Source organism: Polypterus senegalus, chromosome 12, assembly GCF_016835505.1.
Source record: "Polypterus senegalus isolate Bchr_013 chromosome 12, ASM1683550v1, whole genome shotgun sequence".
Lineage (NCBI taxonomy): Eukaryota > Metazoa > Chordata > Cladistia > Polypteriformes > Polypteridae > Polypterus > Polypterus senegalus.
Window position 1 is genome coordinate 42447159 of NC_053165.1, and position 17579 is coordinate 42464737.

At 36.8% G+C, this 17579-nt stretch overlaps 1 protein-coding gene across 3 annotated transcripts in view; it reads right to left on the bottom strand.

Annotated features, from left to right (window-relative positions):
* Nucleotides 1-793: 793 nt before the first annotated feature.
* LOC120540316 (serine/threonine-protein kinase WNK2-like) overlaps nucleotides 794-17579 on the bottom strand; it is a 205600-nt gene continuing 188814 nt past the window's right edge. Inside the window, exons 25-28 of one of the 3 annotated variants that reach the window (XM_039770968.1) lie at nucleotides 15780-15878; nucleotides 13977-14021; nucleotides 5127-5386; nucleotides 794-4897 (exon numbers count right to left, since the gene is read on the bottom strand). In XM_039770968.1, the coding sequence (XP_039626902.1) occupies nucleotides 4565-4897; nucleotides 5127-5386; nucleotides 13977-14021; nucleotides 15780-15878 (737 nt within the window). In that variant the 3' untranslated portion in view covers nucleotides 794-4564. The remainder of the gene's footprint in view (nucleotides 4898-5126; nucleotides 5387-13976; nucleotides 14022-15779; nucleotides 15879-17579) is intronic. The other 2 variants (XM_039770970.1, XM_039770969.1) reach the window with 2 other exon arrangements.

Genomic DNA, 17579 nt, shown 5'->3' on the forward strand with positions numbered 1-17579 from the left:
GAATGCTTACGATTAATGACATGGTGATGAACCCTTTTTCAGCCCAATATTAATTCTCAGACACAGGGTCCAAAAGTTTTTGCATCAATAAAAAAATAAAGTTAGATTACTGATAAAGCATCCATGTCCATGAACAGACTGAAACCATGGCAATCTCACCATCCAGCATGATGGTGAAAACTTCAGACAGAAATGAGTTTTCAGACTATGACAATTCTAAGTGTCATTATAGAGAGGATAAGGTTATTTAGAAATTTTTTTTAAATTTTGGAAACATCAATTTTAAACTCTTAAGAACATTCTGCCAGATGCGTACACAATAGATTTACAACAATTTATTTTCTTGATACCCTTACTTTAAATTTTAATATTTAGTTTTTCTCATATATTTGATGTACAAACAGACTCCAGTTGTAGCAAAACTGATGTCTGCTGATCTTTGGGCAGAGACTTCGGGCTGTTCAAGGCATTCTATAATAATTCTAAATCAATAATAAATTATCTTTAATATATATCATCATCTACAGTCCTTGAATCTTGAACTTTTTTTTGGGACAGTGTAACCCCTATGAAAATAAAAGAAAATAAAAGAAATTACAAAATAAGCAGTTATGTTCAAAATGTTAATCCATAAAATACCTATAAATATATACATCTAGAGTATTTATTTATGCAAAATGATATGATGAGAACAGTTTCAAGTTCCAGGCATGATAGATGTAGACAACAACAACATTTATTTATATAGCACATTTTCATACAAACAGTAGCTCAAAGTGCTTTACATAATATGGAATAGAAAAATAAGTGAGACAATAAGAAAACAAAATAAGTCAACATTGTCCTAGTGCATCCAGGTGAGGTTTCTTATATAGTCATCTATTATTTTTTACCTAAAATTTTCAAGAAATAAACTAGTCCTCAAATTTAATATCTGAGGAAAGATCAACACACGCATCTTCATTTGTAGATGGATCATTTTGTACTTGTTCTTTGAGATTAAATGGATCCAGAAGTGACCAAACAAAAACCAAGTTCTGACTTTTAGAAATATAGTCTTTAAAAATGACATTTTCTAAACATGTGATCACAAGTTTTAGTTGGTTAAAATTGTAATTTTCATTTCCTTTTTCTGCATATTTAATTTGGTCAGTTAAGATTTAAAGTTATCAATGAAGTTGTTTTCAACTCTCTCTATCCAAAGTTTAAATTTTCTTCTTTGGGTCTTCTATTTTATTATAACTGAAATATTGTTTTGTGTGTTTCCTGATGTGAAAGGGTAAACTTTTTCAAAAGCTGAAGTATGTCCAGCAAAGTAACCAAACTTCATGTTGCAATCTGTACCTTTGAAGACTTGTACAATGTCACAGTTTTACTTTAATAATATAATTATTTCATCTCTTGGGTCATTGCAAAGTCTTTTCAAAAATAATCTCATGAAACCAGCAAATATCCGTATATCATAAAAAAATAAATAAAACTGGTGTTGTTTACTCCTGTTGGTAACAGAATTAAAATAAAAAAAATAACCACGATATTATTAATTACCTTCAGTTCAATTAATGCACACAACTAGATGTACAGTGATGATTGTAGCACTGCATGCATCAGACTCAGAGACGTTTAACCTCACACACTGTTCCAGTGTGGTGTCGAGGTGTCACCCACTGAACTCCGGTCCCAATCCAGGTGGTTCATCGTGCGGTGGGTGCAGCAGCGCGTTATCAATGCATGCTCCCAACAGACAGCAGAACCTCTCCCTTCTGGTTTGGGTGAGCTCAAATCAGTGTGCCCAGAGATGCAATCAGTGTTGCATTAAATTGTGGCTAGTCATTTTTCCAGTAGCTACATGGGTCACAGCAACTCCAGTAAGTTTTCACAGAACTCCAGAGCTCCCAGAACACAGTTTAAGAAATAACCTTCTGTAGTATCTACAGGTGACCGTAAAGTGATGAACGTTTTCACTGTGCTGCTGCATATTCTCATTAGTCTCGACAAACTAAGCTGGTGTTTGTCAGATTTCTTTAAAGGGTGGTGGAATAGTGTACAATAGTACACTTCAAGGATAAGATAAAAGATTTAACGAAGGAGAACAATTATTTCTTAGATAGTTGAGAATGATAAACAGGTAACTTTGCATCCAATACATACCTTGCTTACTGAATCAGTTTGTACTTAACTGTTTTCTCTATCGTTTGCACAATCTTGTCTGAACATCATATATAATTTATAAATATCAGCCTAGTCTTGTACTTAACTCACATCCCAGTGAAATGTAAAGCAGTGGTCACAGTTCTGACATTATTTCAAAGCCTGCCTGTAATGCCTGTTGGGGAAAGTTTCTCCAAGTGGAAATTAAAAATTAACAATTTGCTATCACTCTCAAACAAAAACATAGGATTTAATTGTTCATTAACAGGAGGATAAGAATAATGTTAAGAGAATCTTTACTTGAGCAAAAACAAACCGATTTCCTGAGAGGGATACTAAGTAGATCGGATTTTGATTGCGGAAGACACAAAATGTTGATTATGACAATAAGAGATCAAAAATCAGTTTTTTTTTTCCCAAGCACAAAATATGTTTATTTCTTTCTTTCTTTAAAGATGTACAATCTTTGTGATCAAGTGCCACTGACTCAGTCAGTCAACATAAGAGGAATATCCAACAGGCAAAAAGCAAGTCTGACATATAGTGCAAGCATCAAAAGCGCCCTGCATTGAGTCCCCTGAAGCATCCAAGCATGGCTTTAAATAAAGAGACATAGGGAGCAGAGAACAGAAATTTTCAATGGCAGGAAGCACCGTACTCAGACACAAAAATCAACAGGTAAAAACTGAATTAATTTAATGTAGGAGGAGGACAGGAAAGAACAAAATACCAACTAAAGTGCAGTAGTAATTTGTAGTTCCATAGAATAAGACAATTCTGCTCTTGAGCTTTTGTGTAGCTGGTAATGATGCTGCATGAGGAGAAGAAATGGAGATAAAAGTTGATGTGCCAAGACATTTCCAATGCATCTACATGTGGTACCCACTACAGGAGGTGCCGTGGAACGCAAGTGCCATCTGAGAACAAACACTATGTCTGCTTGGGTTTGCTTTGTTTTCTGACTGAGAACAGACATATTTTTGCATGATCTACCAATCTAGTGTGTGGCTGTTATATATAAGCATTATATACAGTATATATAATGCTTAGGAGGACACTGCTCAGTGGTGTAATTGATAAAGGAAATGTGAACACTATAAACACTTGTGCTCTCACGGTTTACACAGCTTTGTGTATGGGCACAATCAACATGGATTTTTCAAGTCCTACTACTTTAACAAGGCACAACACACCTATATTGGTTGAGCACCATGTTTGCCTCTGTCAAAGTCATGGAAATGTTATCACAATCACAATTTGTAGCCAGATAAGTTGGCATTCTGTGCTTCTCTAAGGAAATACTAGCAGCAAGGAAGTTCAAACCTAATCAGCAAAATCATAATTGGAATGTAAACTGAAATGTCTGTGATTGCACAACCCCTAAAAAACAGTGTAAAGAACAAAAAAATCAGGTGCAGTAACGTATCACATTTTATCCCACTGTTGTAAATGCATTTATTTAAAACATTGTGCAAAAAGAGGTGTATGTATTAATAAAAAAATGAAAACGGGTGAAGAAACCATAATCCGGCTTTTATAGCTGGAGTAACACCAATATTACTATCTAATGAGATTTCCTATTTATACCAAAATTATGTGTATTAAGGAGCACAGCCGGCTACAGTTCAAATTTTCTTGTTTTCATTTGTACTTTGGAACCATTTTATTGAAGGACCAAATTTAAATGAAATCATAAGACAAGTCTAGTGTATGGGATGTTAATGGGATTAATGAGAAATAAAAAAAATGTCTATTTAAAAGAATAAAAAGGCCAATTTGTTTATTCTCAACTAGCACATGCAGCATTGCTTTTGGGTATATAAATCAGACATCAAAGGTTTGCTGCTGGTGGTCCATGAAAGTAAAATATGAAAAGGAAGGAGGGATTTCAAAGAGCTGGCTCTCAAAAACTAAAAATGATTAAAACTACAGTAAATAAAGGTATTTACAACCAATTCCAGTACAGCAGTTTTATGAATGCAAATTAACTCCCTGCAATCTACAAAAATAAAAATAAAATTAAAAAGTGAAAAACTCCAAAAAGAAAGTAAAATATGTCTACTGTCCCCTCTGTCTCCAGAAGAATCTGGAAAGCATTTCCAAGGCACTATATATACTCTTCCAGGGTATTTATTCTTTTCCAAAAAACATAGTATAGGCAAAACTTTTTATTCCTAGTGTCTTGAACAAAAGCACATGATGTGTCTTTAATTGTTTAAGAAGTTACCACAGCTGTCTTCCCTCCTCAGTCTCCTTTTGCTGTAGTAACTTCTACTCTTTGTGAAAATGTTTCACAGTGATTGCAAGATGCAACATATGGCTGTGTGTGCTCAATGGGCTCACAATGCCATTTTAGAAGCCACTAAACCTCCCAGTAAAGCTTCCTCTATGGCAAGACCTGTAGCAGCAGCAGCTAGGTAGTCCTCATGTTTGGGCCTGGTGGGTTTACAACAGATTTTTGCACAGTTAAAGGAAATGCCTGGAAGCTGGTATTGCTGAGAGAAGGAAATACTGGCACAGAAACTGCCCCCAGGACCCCAGCTGGCCCCGTAAGGCCAGGCCATTGAATGTTGTACAGTGATGCTGGCATAACACCTGCAAACTGACAGCTTGGTAAAAGATACGGTGGCATTAGGCTGACAGAAGTCCCTGACATGGCTGGTGAAATCCCTGGTGGCAGTGCTGCAGACATCGGACATGACAGAGGGAGATTATATTTGTTTCTGGGTGTACTTGTGCTTTTCACCTTGAAGAAAGACAGAGGAAAAAACAGATGTGTTAATGACAAGACAAATGACTACTCTGACTTGTCAAATCTCTGTAGGCTAGACTAGATATACATTCTAACTCAGTCGATTCTATTTACAACCAGCCATCCCAAAATGGTACTAAGTCAGTAGCTATATAACAGCACTGGGACTTCCAACTTACAGTGTTTAAAACATTGCTGGCTCCTGCATTCCATCACAGCTCACCTTGTTCTCAGGGTCTTTCATTTTAGGCTCCATATCTCTCCACTGCTGTTTTTGCTTGATCTGGTTTAAGGAGGGCTTCAGCTGTGTGGCCCCTACAGTCTCCTTAGCCCAGTCATCCACCAGTTTGTGCAGATCATCTGTGAACATGCCTTTTTTGTTGTTGCTGTTATTGACTTGTGCTAGTGCAAGTCCTTGGCATGGCTGCAATGGCAGCTGTGGATTGGACGTCACAGGACCAGAGCTGTTGCTATTGGAGGCCCCTAAAAAGTTTAAAAGTGAATACTCACTAATCTTTTTAATTTGATTTATGCAGCTAACCACCATTTTGCTGCTTGTTTTTATTTAAATGAATTAGTAATTATAAATTGCTCTGAACCTAGGATTTCTATATTTAAAAATCATTCTAAGTAAATACACTGTTCACTTACAACTGGTATTTTATACCAAGTGGCAGGTCCACAATTTACACCACCACCACCACCACCACCCCCCAAAGACTGCAAACAGATCTTAAATACTAAGAACACTCTTATAAACAGTTTTGCTGGTAAAGCACTGTACTGTCACAGCCATCAAATAGTATCACAACAGATATTGCGCAGCATGGCTAACAACTGAGCCATAAAACACCTGCTGGGTGTGACATGGCTTGCTAGCACAGTGTATATAAGCAAATTAAGTTTTTACAGCTTTTGATTTAGAAGATCAATATGTTGTTTCCAGGCTATAAAAATTATTTTAAGCTAATTTTACAGATATCACACAATATAAAAGCTGCTATACAATTAGTTTTCTGCTATGAACTGGCACCCAGCCCAGATTTATAAAGCTTGCATATGCACAAAAAGAGGTTCAAAATGTGCATACAGAACTTCCCACACAATAGATGGGATTTATAAAAGAAAACGATGCGGAAGGTTGTGAATATTTAAAGTAACTGCAACCCATGTGTAAGCAACGTTTAGGAAAAAGTGGGAAATGATGAAACCCTTGTTCAAGCAGGTAAATGCAGCCAAACTTTTTGAATATGAAGTAGAAACTAGGTTTCAGTTCCCTTTTAAGAAGGCCAATATTGTGTATTTAAACTGACGACTTCTTTTGGTATTTAATCAGTCTATATCGTCTACCTGCTGTCATTTCTCAGGGAAACTGGCTAACAGGCCAGGAATATCTTAGCCAGCTTCTCTATCATGCCCACTGTGCTAGAAGCAATTAGCTGACTGAGGAGGTGCCACATCCCCTTTTCATATGATGTGCGTGTACAACATAACACATGAAAAGGCAATTTGCAGAAGTGTTCGGTTCTTCTAATGTAATCGGAGCAATTGCATTCACATTGCACTTACGGTACCTAGAGAGAATGAAGCTGGTTTTGTTAACCATAAGAAGTGACATTTCTTAAAGTACAAGTTATAGCTGATGCCAAGATGAAACTAACAAATGTCATGTCTCAGTGGCCTGGGTCAACCGGTGATTCATTTATTTTGAGATTGATTCAGTTTTGACAGATGTGACAGTGCTGTTCATGTTTCGCTGGCTTGTTGGCAAGGTAACTAGATGAAACCTCAGCACTTAATATGGCCTGTTCTATTCATTGTATCAGTAGTCACGTCATTACAGGTGCCAGACAACAGTGGCTATCTCCTTACACCCTCACAGACCCCAGAACGTAGAACACAGAGGAAAGGAGCGATAATGACATGTATGATGATCTGCACTCAGTTGTGAAGAGCAGTCAGATGGTCTTGAATGCAGGAGTCGGGGTCTCAACAAATCCAGAGTGAAGCTGCTCTACTACACAATGAACATCTGTAGCATCGTGATTGTATATGTATGAGGTTGATTAGCATTGAGGCACTTTCACAAATTCACATTTATACAATTACTGCTACAATGACTGGGATTTAAAAAGGTAAACTACACAGAAATGCACATATGCCAGGTTTTTTATGTTAGCATACACATTTCCCTGTTTTTAGCATGTGCATATTTTCAAGATCACATCCACACAAAGTTTTATAAGTGAGGCTACAGGTCTAATCCCAGTGTTCTCAATGCTCTCAAAATATAATCTCCAGGGGCGTCATGTCCATACTCCATGTTTTAGTGTAAATTCTATTCAAGGAGTAATACAAAACCAGAAATGTGCATATGCACAAAAAAATTCAGATGCATAAAACTGTGCAGATTTAAAGTTCTACGCACTTTCTCTTTATAAATCCCAAACAATGTAAGTTTTAACGCACATGCATGAGCTTACAGCCCCACCCGACTCCTCCCAGAATTTTTCCTGTTTAAATAAGCAAATCAATATAAATAGTTCAGTGTTTTGTTAAATGACAATCAGAAAAGCACATGTGAAACAGAAGAATTTCAGCGAATGTAAAATGGAGGTCCTGCTCAGTGGAGGCAAGGAAAAAGTACTATATGGTGGAGTGGTATAAGCAACAAAAGCCCACTGTCTGAGAGGGTCAGCACCACTGGAGGAGGTAGCAGAATTCCAGGGCTCACAATTTGAGTAGCAAACTGCTGAAATTATTGGTAAGACACTCATAATCGGTATTTTACTAGTGGGTGAGGGGTGTTTTCATTTTAATTATTTTTTTTGCTTATCATTATCCACATTCATGTCAGTAAATTGCATGTTTAATAAAACCAACAAGCAGACAGCAGATGCTATATTACTATTTATTCTGTTTCAGACAATATTACAAAAAGTGATCCCTGTGCTGGTGACGCGACACCAGGCAGTGATGGTGCTGCTGTGCCGAGCACATACCTCTGCCTCTGAAACCACCGGGTTGACCATTTGGCCGTGTACTGATGGACACATTTCTGGAGTCACAACATGCAATACTGGATGCTGTAAGAGATGTGGGCCAATGAAGTAAGGAATATAAATGCTGTACTATGCGATACTGCTGCATTGGATTACATGTGTTTACATCCTTCTAATTATATTCAAAGAAAGTTGTAACACTGTCTGATTTGGCTGATCATTTGGTGGGTCTGGGTCAGGTTCATCATACTGCATCTCTTCAGGTATGGGTAAGCCATGATTGTGTGCCACATTACATAGCACATCATATGCTAGCACAATGCAACACACTTTCTGTGGGCTATAGAGCAGCAATCTATTAGCGTTATCCATGAAGTGCTAATGGCCATTAAGCTGCCCTATAGTAGATTTGACCACTGCTCAAGGAGGCAGAGAGTGGAGGTTATTATAATGTTGCTCTTGTTCAGTCAGTGGGTTGGCAAGAGGGGTGAGAAGCCATGTCTTCAGCAGGTACCCACTGTTCCCTAGGTAATTGTGTTAGGTGGTTAAGCCATAGAGATACTTACAATTTTGACCAAAGGGGTAATATTTAATGTCTTAATGAGAAACCAATCATTACATACAACACCATTTTGAAGTTTTTTACCAACACTGTTTCACTATTAGCTGAGCCAGGCCACCTCACCAAAACATTAATGAGAAGCATTTTCACATTACCGATAATTTGCACATTAACAGAATGAAAATGCTTTCAATTGGCATAAATAAAAATTCATTCTCTGAAGGTGCCTTTACAGCAATGTGCTCCAACTACGTCAATTTTCACAAATTCTTGAGAAAGGCTGGCAGCACACATTCTATGGTTTCTTCGTCAGTGGTATGAGCAACCGTTTTATGCTCTGCCAAATGTATCCACACTGTACAAACTGCCTGTAACATTTAGAAATCAAAAATTGAGGAGATGGATCTTAATGAAATTTAGTTTTAAACAAACTATTGCATGGAAAAGCCGGATTTTGTTTCATAATGAAACATAACCCAAAATGATTTTACCACATCATGCCATTCTGGTCACACTGCTCTTCCTATTTTCTAGTTACTGAACACTAATGACTTCAACACCATCTAGCAGACTAAAGTAGTGCCATCTAGAAACAGATGTTTAAAAAAAAATATTTCAATGCCCTTTTTGTCATTCGAAAAGTTTCAGTTATTTTACAATGAAGTGTTAAACTTCTTCACAACATTTTGACTAATCCCATAGTATAACACATTCTACTATCATAAAACTCTTATTGCTTTCAAACACCGTGAAACGCTCACTATCTTGTAAACCGATTTTTGCTGTCCCAAAATGTGTACTGAATATATATGATTGTGTACTTTGTCTTTTAAAATTACTTCCTTTAATTTGGGTGTAATGTATGTTAAGCTAACTGGTTTATAGTTACCAGGATCAGTCTAAGCACTCCATCTAAAAAATAATGCAACACTTCACTACGGGTTTCTTTGAGGCTCTCTGAACATATGTTATTTGGACTGAAGAATTAGTTTTTAGCCTTTTTATTCCTAGTATCAATCTACTATCTATCCATTTTGGAAACTGCATAGTGGGCACTGCTTACACATCACAGAGCAAGTCCCCAGGGTTTAAATCCAGCATCTAGACTTTATATGTGAATGCTTTCTACATCCCCAAAAATATGTCCATGCCAAACTAGCCTGTGTAACTATGGGTGTATCTATGGGTGGGCCTTACAATGGACTGGTACCCTGTAGGTTTGACAATGCTAATGTTTTTATTAATCCAATTAACTTTCAAAACCTTTTACCCCAGAAACACCATGCGGAAACCAACCATGTAAGATGTGCCCTGCAATGACTAAGTACTCTGCTCATAGAGATCTGATTTTAAGGTAACCAGTTAAGCTAACAAAAACATCTTTGAGATGTGGAAGTAAAAAAGGAATGCAGTGGAGCAGAACATGTAAAAGCTTTAATATCAATCGATACTACATCCTCCTTAATTGTGGAAATGTCTGGAAATTAACAACTGAGCTTACCTGACATTTCTTTTTCTGTCGTAGTACATATTACACTCCTCAACTGTTCTGTTTACCTTTATGAACTCACAGGTGTTTTTTTTTTTTTGTTTTTTTTTTTTAATTTGCTCCACTCAAAAATTCTGTGAAACTTAATATATTGTGGACACTGGATCCTAACTGTTCAATAATGACTCTATTCCATGTCTCTCGATTGTTATGAAAGATTAAGTCTGGACGGGTTTCCTCTCTTATTATGGCCTTGACATTTTGAGTTAGAGTCTCACTTGTTACATCTATAAATTTTACATCCTGACTTTGGTTATTTGCAAGTGGTTACCCACAGTTAGCATTAGAGTAACTGAAGTTTCCCATTAGTATAACATCTACCTCTAAACTTGCTTTTTTGAAACTTAATAATAATAAATACTAATGCTACTCTCTACATTAGGAGGTCTACAACACACTCCACATGCCAGACCTTTCCTGACTCAAACATCCTCACTAAGTGGTGCCTTGTCTCTTTGTTAAAGCAGCCTTGTAATTAGTTATTCCTAAAATATAATTTCCATCCATATGAACAAAATCTTCATCTGTTTTCTTATTATAGCTATTGTACAACAATACTAGACAATATTTAGTTTATTGTTATATTCATACCAGCATAATCACCTGGGGCCTCATGTATAAACAGTGCGTACACACAGAAATGTTGCCCAAGAACTTTTCCACGTTCAAATCGCGATGTATAAAACCTACACTTGGCGTAAAGCCACGCACTTTTCCACGGTACCTCATACCTTGTCGTACGCAAGTTCTCCGCTCGGTTTTGCAGACTGGCGGCACCCAGCGTCAAAGCAATGCTACTGTTCCTGTGTGGTTACTCCTTATTTTCCTGACGCAGCTTTATAAATACGCTGAAACTAACCATATATTGTTTATTAGTGTAACGCATCTGATTGTAATTAACTTGTAACAATATAATGGTCCAGGGAATAGCCATAGTATTCCAAATACCATAACTGCTTTAGCATAGATACTCTACCTTCTTCTTTCAACTGCTCTCGTTTGCCACAGTGGATCATCTTTTTCCATATTACTCTCACTGCACCACTCGGAGTATTTATATCACTGTATCTGAGTGTGAATCACAGCAGCAGCTGATTGGAAAGAGAATTATCGGTATACGGCATTAAGCACACGTTACCTCAGCCACGGCAAAACGTTTCAAAGCCTTTCCTGTATGGACCTCGTAGTTCAGAAACAGTTTCATCCCAAGAACTATAAACGCACTCAATCAAGTGCTCCTTGTAGAACTATTTGTACTTATAAGTACAATCACCTCACTGTAAACTTGCACTACAGTTATAATATCGCACAACCTGAGCCACTTTATAAAGCGTGTATTTACATATGATGACGATATTTTTAAGATGAAATGCAGCAAAATATGTTTATTATATTATACAGATAAAACTTTAACTTCATCTAAATAATCTATATTCTTCACTGGGACTGGCGTGAAGGATAGAATAATTAAACATGTACTACGAAGATATTACAATGTTCCTTAAACGTTTTGAAGAATCGGCACTCTAAGCTTACAGATGGCTTAACTTCTATTACAGAGCTGATTGTGTGGCGACTGGTTACTTGGAGAAAGAAAAGCAAGGACTGCAGGGGCGGCCATGCCAATATACAGTATATTGAATATAAAACAGAAAGAGAAAATAACGACACAGCTAAAAACGCAGCGGCAAATTTCGACAAAAGTTAAACGCTTGTGTAATGAGCACAAGGCAGCTATGCAGTGTCTGCAACGGACGTGGCCATCCACCGTGCATAAGATAACATATTGACATTGGTGGGCGAAAGAGCCACCGATTCTTTCTCTGCCTAGAGCCGCCCATGAGCACTACTGCAATTAATAATTTCATCGAAGGTCGCATACAATCACTGCGCCGTGTTCCCATTTTTAATAACATGTTTTAACTTCTATCATCAAGAAAATGTTATCACGTATACATCTCAGTATTTTAGTTATTCAGAGAGCTGTAATATCACGAATGTAATGGATTCTGTGTCCTGTCGGAGGAAGAAAGCCTGTTTAAGAAGCAAGTAGTGATTCACACACATAGAACACATAGAAGATCAAATACAAAACAAAGCATTTAACGTGCTATACTTTAATTACGATGTGATTTGAGAAACTGGTTAATTAAACGATATTAAGGTGAAGTTTATGATGTTCTACTTTAATGACAAAATAAAGTATGTGATTAAAGTGGAAACTTCGAGATTGAAGTTGACATTTCGTGCTTTTTCCCCCCACTGTGTGCCTTTTTTTCTCTGCACCCTAATCTTTCATATGACACTCAGACAGTGGGCTACAACTCACCTTTTCACAGCGACTTTGATATGTGATTTCTTTTTTTTATTTCCAGCACTGTGCGACTTTGTGAACGTGAGCTTTCAAGTTTCTCCAAAACGTTATGTCACTCGATCAACTTCCTTTTGTTGATTATACCACGGTTTAATTAAACAAATAGTAGGTTTTTCCTTTGCCTCCACTTGAAATTTCCATTCGCTGAAATTCTTATATTTTCCCTCGTGCTTTTCCTATTGTCTTTTCACAGAAGGTTGAGCTTAAGGGCGATTTATATTGATTTGCATATTCAAAGAGGCGTAATTCTGGGAGGAGTTGGGGCGTTACATGAAGCGTGTGCACAAGCGTTACTTTTCACGCTGACCGGGATTTATGTAGCGGAAGAACGTGGAAGTTGGAGTACGCACAGATTCCTGCATCTGGATTTTTCTGTGCGTAAGCACATTTCGGCTTTTGTGCTTACGCCATGTTATAGTGTGAATTCTATGCACGCCGTTATACATGAGGCCCCTGGTAGTAAGTAACTTCTATACCTTATATTCGAACTTGTACTTTAAGTTTAAATGTGCACCTGTAAGGCAACACAAAATAGGACATCAACTAGTTTGATTCTTCCTTTAATAATAAACTTCACAAGTATTTATAGTACTTCACTCTTTATAGAGGTTGGTTTTGAGGTAACCAGCTTGGACCCAAGTGTGGCAACTACCCGAAGGTATCATAGGTGCACTTCAGCTCAGTAGGGAGTGTGTGTGTTTTACTTAAACATTTCTAATGTGTGTTGAATGCTGTGAAATTGTTGAAAAATGCCCAGTATTCTTTACTGTATATACAGTATGCACACACATTATCTAATACATAAATCAAAATGTGCGTGTGTGTGTTTTCTGGTATGCAAATCCACACTACTGAACCCAAACTTTGCAGATTCTCGATATGGGCAGGTAAAATCATATGCTATATGTCATTCCTAAATTTAGATGGTGCCCCCACCTCCACATATACACATATTAATCCAAACTTGCAGCTCATTCAAATACTATGTAGCAAATTGTCTGTATGCTAAAATGTGGAAACTGAAAACTTTGATGGTACAAAAAAAATATTGCCAAAAACGATCACAAAGTATAATTCAGTTTTTGAAATTTTACTCTCTGCATTCAAAAGAGCAAACTTTTGTGAAAACTGAAAATTTCTTGATTGAATTCACATATTAAAAACTATATTAAATGAATATACTGTATAAGGAAGGGTGAAGAGAGCAGTATCATTCAGCTGAATTAATTTATATACTGCACTGTAAACTAAGCTGAGTATGCTCTACACTTTAAGATGAACACAGTAACAGAGCATTTAACCGCCATTACATCATTTACATTTAAACAAGCAGCAAATAGGCTTATGTATGTTAAAAAAGTGATCTACTGAAATGATTAATGCTGATACAAAGAAAGAGATTCTAAAATTGCTTCACCACAAGACATTTGGGTACAACAAGCATGCAAAAACAAGAACAAAACAGATGCTCATTCAGGTTATGGTGAAAGTGGCTCACATCAGCTTCTCCCCAGAAGCAGCACAAAACAAATTTGCCCGTGATGTTCATGCCATGTGAAAATGAAACAAGAAAACAGGATAGTTACTACTACTGCGCTCTTTGCCTAGACATAGCCGTTTCAGAGTAGACCCTATGGAAAGGCAAAACAATACAAGACATACAAGTTAGGCGATAACAGACTGAACACAAGTGTGTAGGGTAAGGTGCTTCATCGCAGTATAAAGCCATCATTAAGAAAAAAGGAGACATTGGAAGTGTGATTCTTAAGAAGCTAGTACTTCTATGGCCTTACAGAAATACAGTAAGAAATAAAACCTATCTGAAAATGCAAAAATGAATAACAGATCTGACCTTAAAAACTTAACCTGTATGTCTGGAAAGCAACTTGTAAAGATTTATAGATGTGATTTTCCCCTCATATGATACTTATAGAAGAAAGTACTAAAACTTGGCACATTCGATAATTATGAAGAGGTTTAGTGTTTAAGCAAAGAGTTTCCCATCTTTCTCAGAGATTTAGATAGCTGTATTCTATCATTATAAATTAAAATATATATTTGTATACAGAACACAGGCTAAAACAAATAGGACATCTATTCAGATGTCTCAAACTTCATTTAGCAATGGAGTTTTAAATGGAATTTTATGACAGGGAATTAAGTATATGGAGTTTATGAATACCCCAAGTGACATGTATATTAATAACTGAATTGTAAATAAGACAAACAAGATGAGTATTCTTTAAAGAAAAACATCTGACAGTAAAGTCTTTATAGGTAACTGAGGCCACACATTCTTAAGTGTTGCTTATTGCCAATTCCATCTTTTCCCTTGTGAACAAAGATGCTTTTACCACCATTGCTTATGCAAGAACTGGTAGGTTTAAGTTAAAATGAATGATTATGTTCCTTGCAGGTAATGTTGATGGATACATACAAATAGTTTTGTGACACAGACATACAATCTTTACAAATTGCAATACAGCAGGTTTCTCAAATAGTCAGTGGAGGTATGCTTGAATGTATAGTGCTAATTAAATACAATCTGCAGAATGTACAAATTGCAAGTTAGGTACAAATGTTTATAAGCAACAAGGCTTTAAAATTACAAAAAGGAAACTCACAAAATGTGAATCTTTCCAGTGCTCCAACCAGTAATATATTAAACCACTTCCCCCAAATTTTACATTTTATAGAAATTCATTATTTCAGAAGTAAGGAATGGACAGGAGCCCTTAAAATGGACCCTCTACCACTAAAAGTACAAAGCAGCAGCTAGCTGGAGCACCTGTGTATCAGCATTGGTGACATGCAAGTGAAGCAAACAGTGGCACTGAGCAGGAAGATATTTGAATACAGCCCTTTTAAATGACCTTGATACCCATCAATGACCTTCTACTATTGTTTCAGGATGTTACATGCATATCTTCATTGATCCAAACATGTGTGAAAGATTGTTCTTCAATGCAAGCTCAGGATTTTCCATTGTTTTCAGAGGACAAGGGGTCAGAGTTCAGGTTAGATGTCAGGATTGGTATAATTGCTTATTTAGAAACTCAAAATAAATTGAAAGTGGTAGAGAACAGAAAGGGAAAAGGCAAAAGCTTTGGCACACTCTATGCAAGACTCATTTTGAGAAGATGATCTCTTCCACATATGCTTTCCCATCCTATTTCTGAGCCAAAAGCAGCGTACAAAAGCATTTGCGTTTAGGGAGAACAGCTTAAGCAGAGCAGGGCTGGTGCTTAAAAAACAAACTGAAATAATGCCAAATAAAAATGAATTCCCATAAAACAAAAATAAAAGGTGTAGGGTAATAAAGATTAGGTCTGCAAACTGGAATAAACTCAAGGAAGGATGGAGTAAAATACAAAAGAACAAATACAAACAGATGGACAAAGACACAGGTCCACTGAGGAATCTGGTACGAGGTTTGCTATTAGATTTATAGGTCACTCTCTCAGACGTTTGGTGGTAAACTGTCCAGCCTGCAAATGAATACAGAGGGAAGAAAAAAAAAAGAAAAAACTTGTAAAGCGCATACTGTTCTTTTCAGAGACCCACACACCAATCAGGCTGTCAGCTGTATACAGAAAAAGTTGAGAACAAAAACAGATCAAAGCTACAGATGTTAGTTAAAATGATAAAATGTGAGGCAGAAGAATAGCAGGAAAGTACAAGAGCTTCTTGCTTGTTGGAGAGTTAACATACAATGTAGGGATTTAGTCCATAAGTAAAACACTGCTGTTTTGTCACAGGATTAGTATAAAATTCTGCACTAAACTATGTGAATGAGGTTAGTGATCAATGGCAAGGGGAGGACCAAAAGGATGTTGACTGTGGAAAGGCAAAGTAGCTTCACTTTCTTCTATATACAGCATCTGTTAGCTTAAAAACATCTTTGTGGTGGGGGGGCTTCACCTGTGTTAATCTCCTTCATCCTGACACAGCAATAAATACAATCTGAACCACAGAAATGTTAGGCAGTTAGGAGACAAAGAGAATCAGTTATAGAGATGGGAAAGCGGGGGTCCTCCAACAATGTGCAACTGGAGTTAACAATTAGGTGATTTGAGATAAAGCATGGGAGGAGGCACCCCAATGGACTCTTGGAATGTATATAGTTTAAATATTCATAATAAACCACTTTATTTTTATATGCATTTGTAGACCAATGACCCATCAACAATTTTAGCACTTAAGACGTGATAACATAACACACTCTCTCTCTCTATCCATACACAAATATATACAGTACCTACAAAAAACATTCACCCTCTATAATGTTGAATCACAGAGGATTTAATTTGGTTTTATAGACATTGGTTAACACAAAATGACTCTTTATTGTCAAAATGAAAACAGATCTTTGCAATGTGATCTAAATTGATTTCAGATATAAAACACAAAATGATCACCCCCTTCAAGTCAACATTTAATAGAAGCACGTTGAACTACATAGATCGGTCCCAGCTTTGAACATCTAAACACTGCAGTTTTTGCCCCTTCTTTGCAAAACTGTTCAAACTCTGTCGTGTTGCATGGCGATCATAAATAAACAGCCACAAATTCTCAATTGGAATGAATGTAAATTTGGTCCTACTCTTAGAAGTAAAAGCATTTGATCAATTTTCCTAAATTAGAAAACTACTCCTAACTTCACCAGGATTTAGGAGAGCTTGTGATCTGTCCTAACACACTAGTATCTGCAAGATGATGGTGTTCAGGCAGAGATCAGCACACATATCCCAGAAACAAAATATTTTTAAAACGCTGGACAATGACAAACTCCTAAAAAGACATCCATTACACGGAGATGGAATAATATTCATAAATTATAATGTTCTTATTCATTGCCTGACCAATCTGTCTACACTGAGAAGCCATGGGCTGTCACCGAAAATTAAAATGTTGGTAACATAAGTTACATTTTTAGGCCACAGAGAAATTGCAGCTTGCAATTATATGGGTATGTCATATTCAAGTACTTCTCGACTTTTGCACCAAACTTTGAATGCCCTATAACACATTGAGGTAACATGCAGATTATAATTTTGCCCACAACTCCACATGAGGTAATGTTAAAGCAACCTGCATTCAAGAAGGCAGATGGAGAGGAGGCATTAGATATTAAAAAAAGAGAGGATTACAAGACACAGCACGTTACGGCAGAAGACAATCAGGAATAG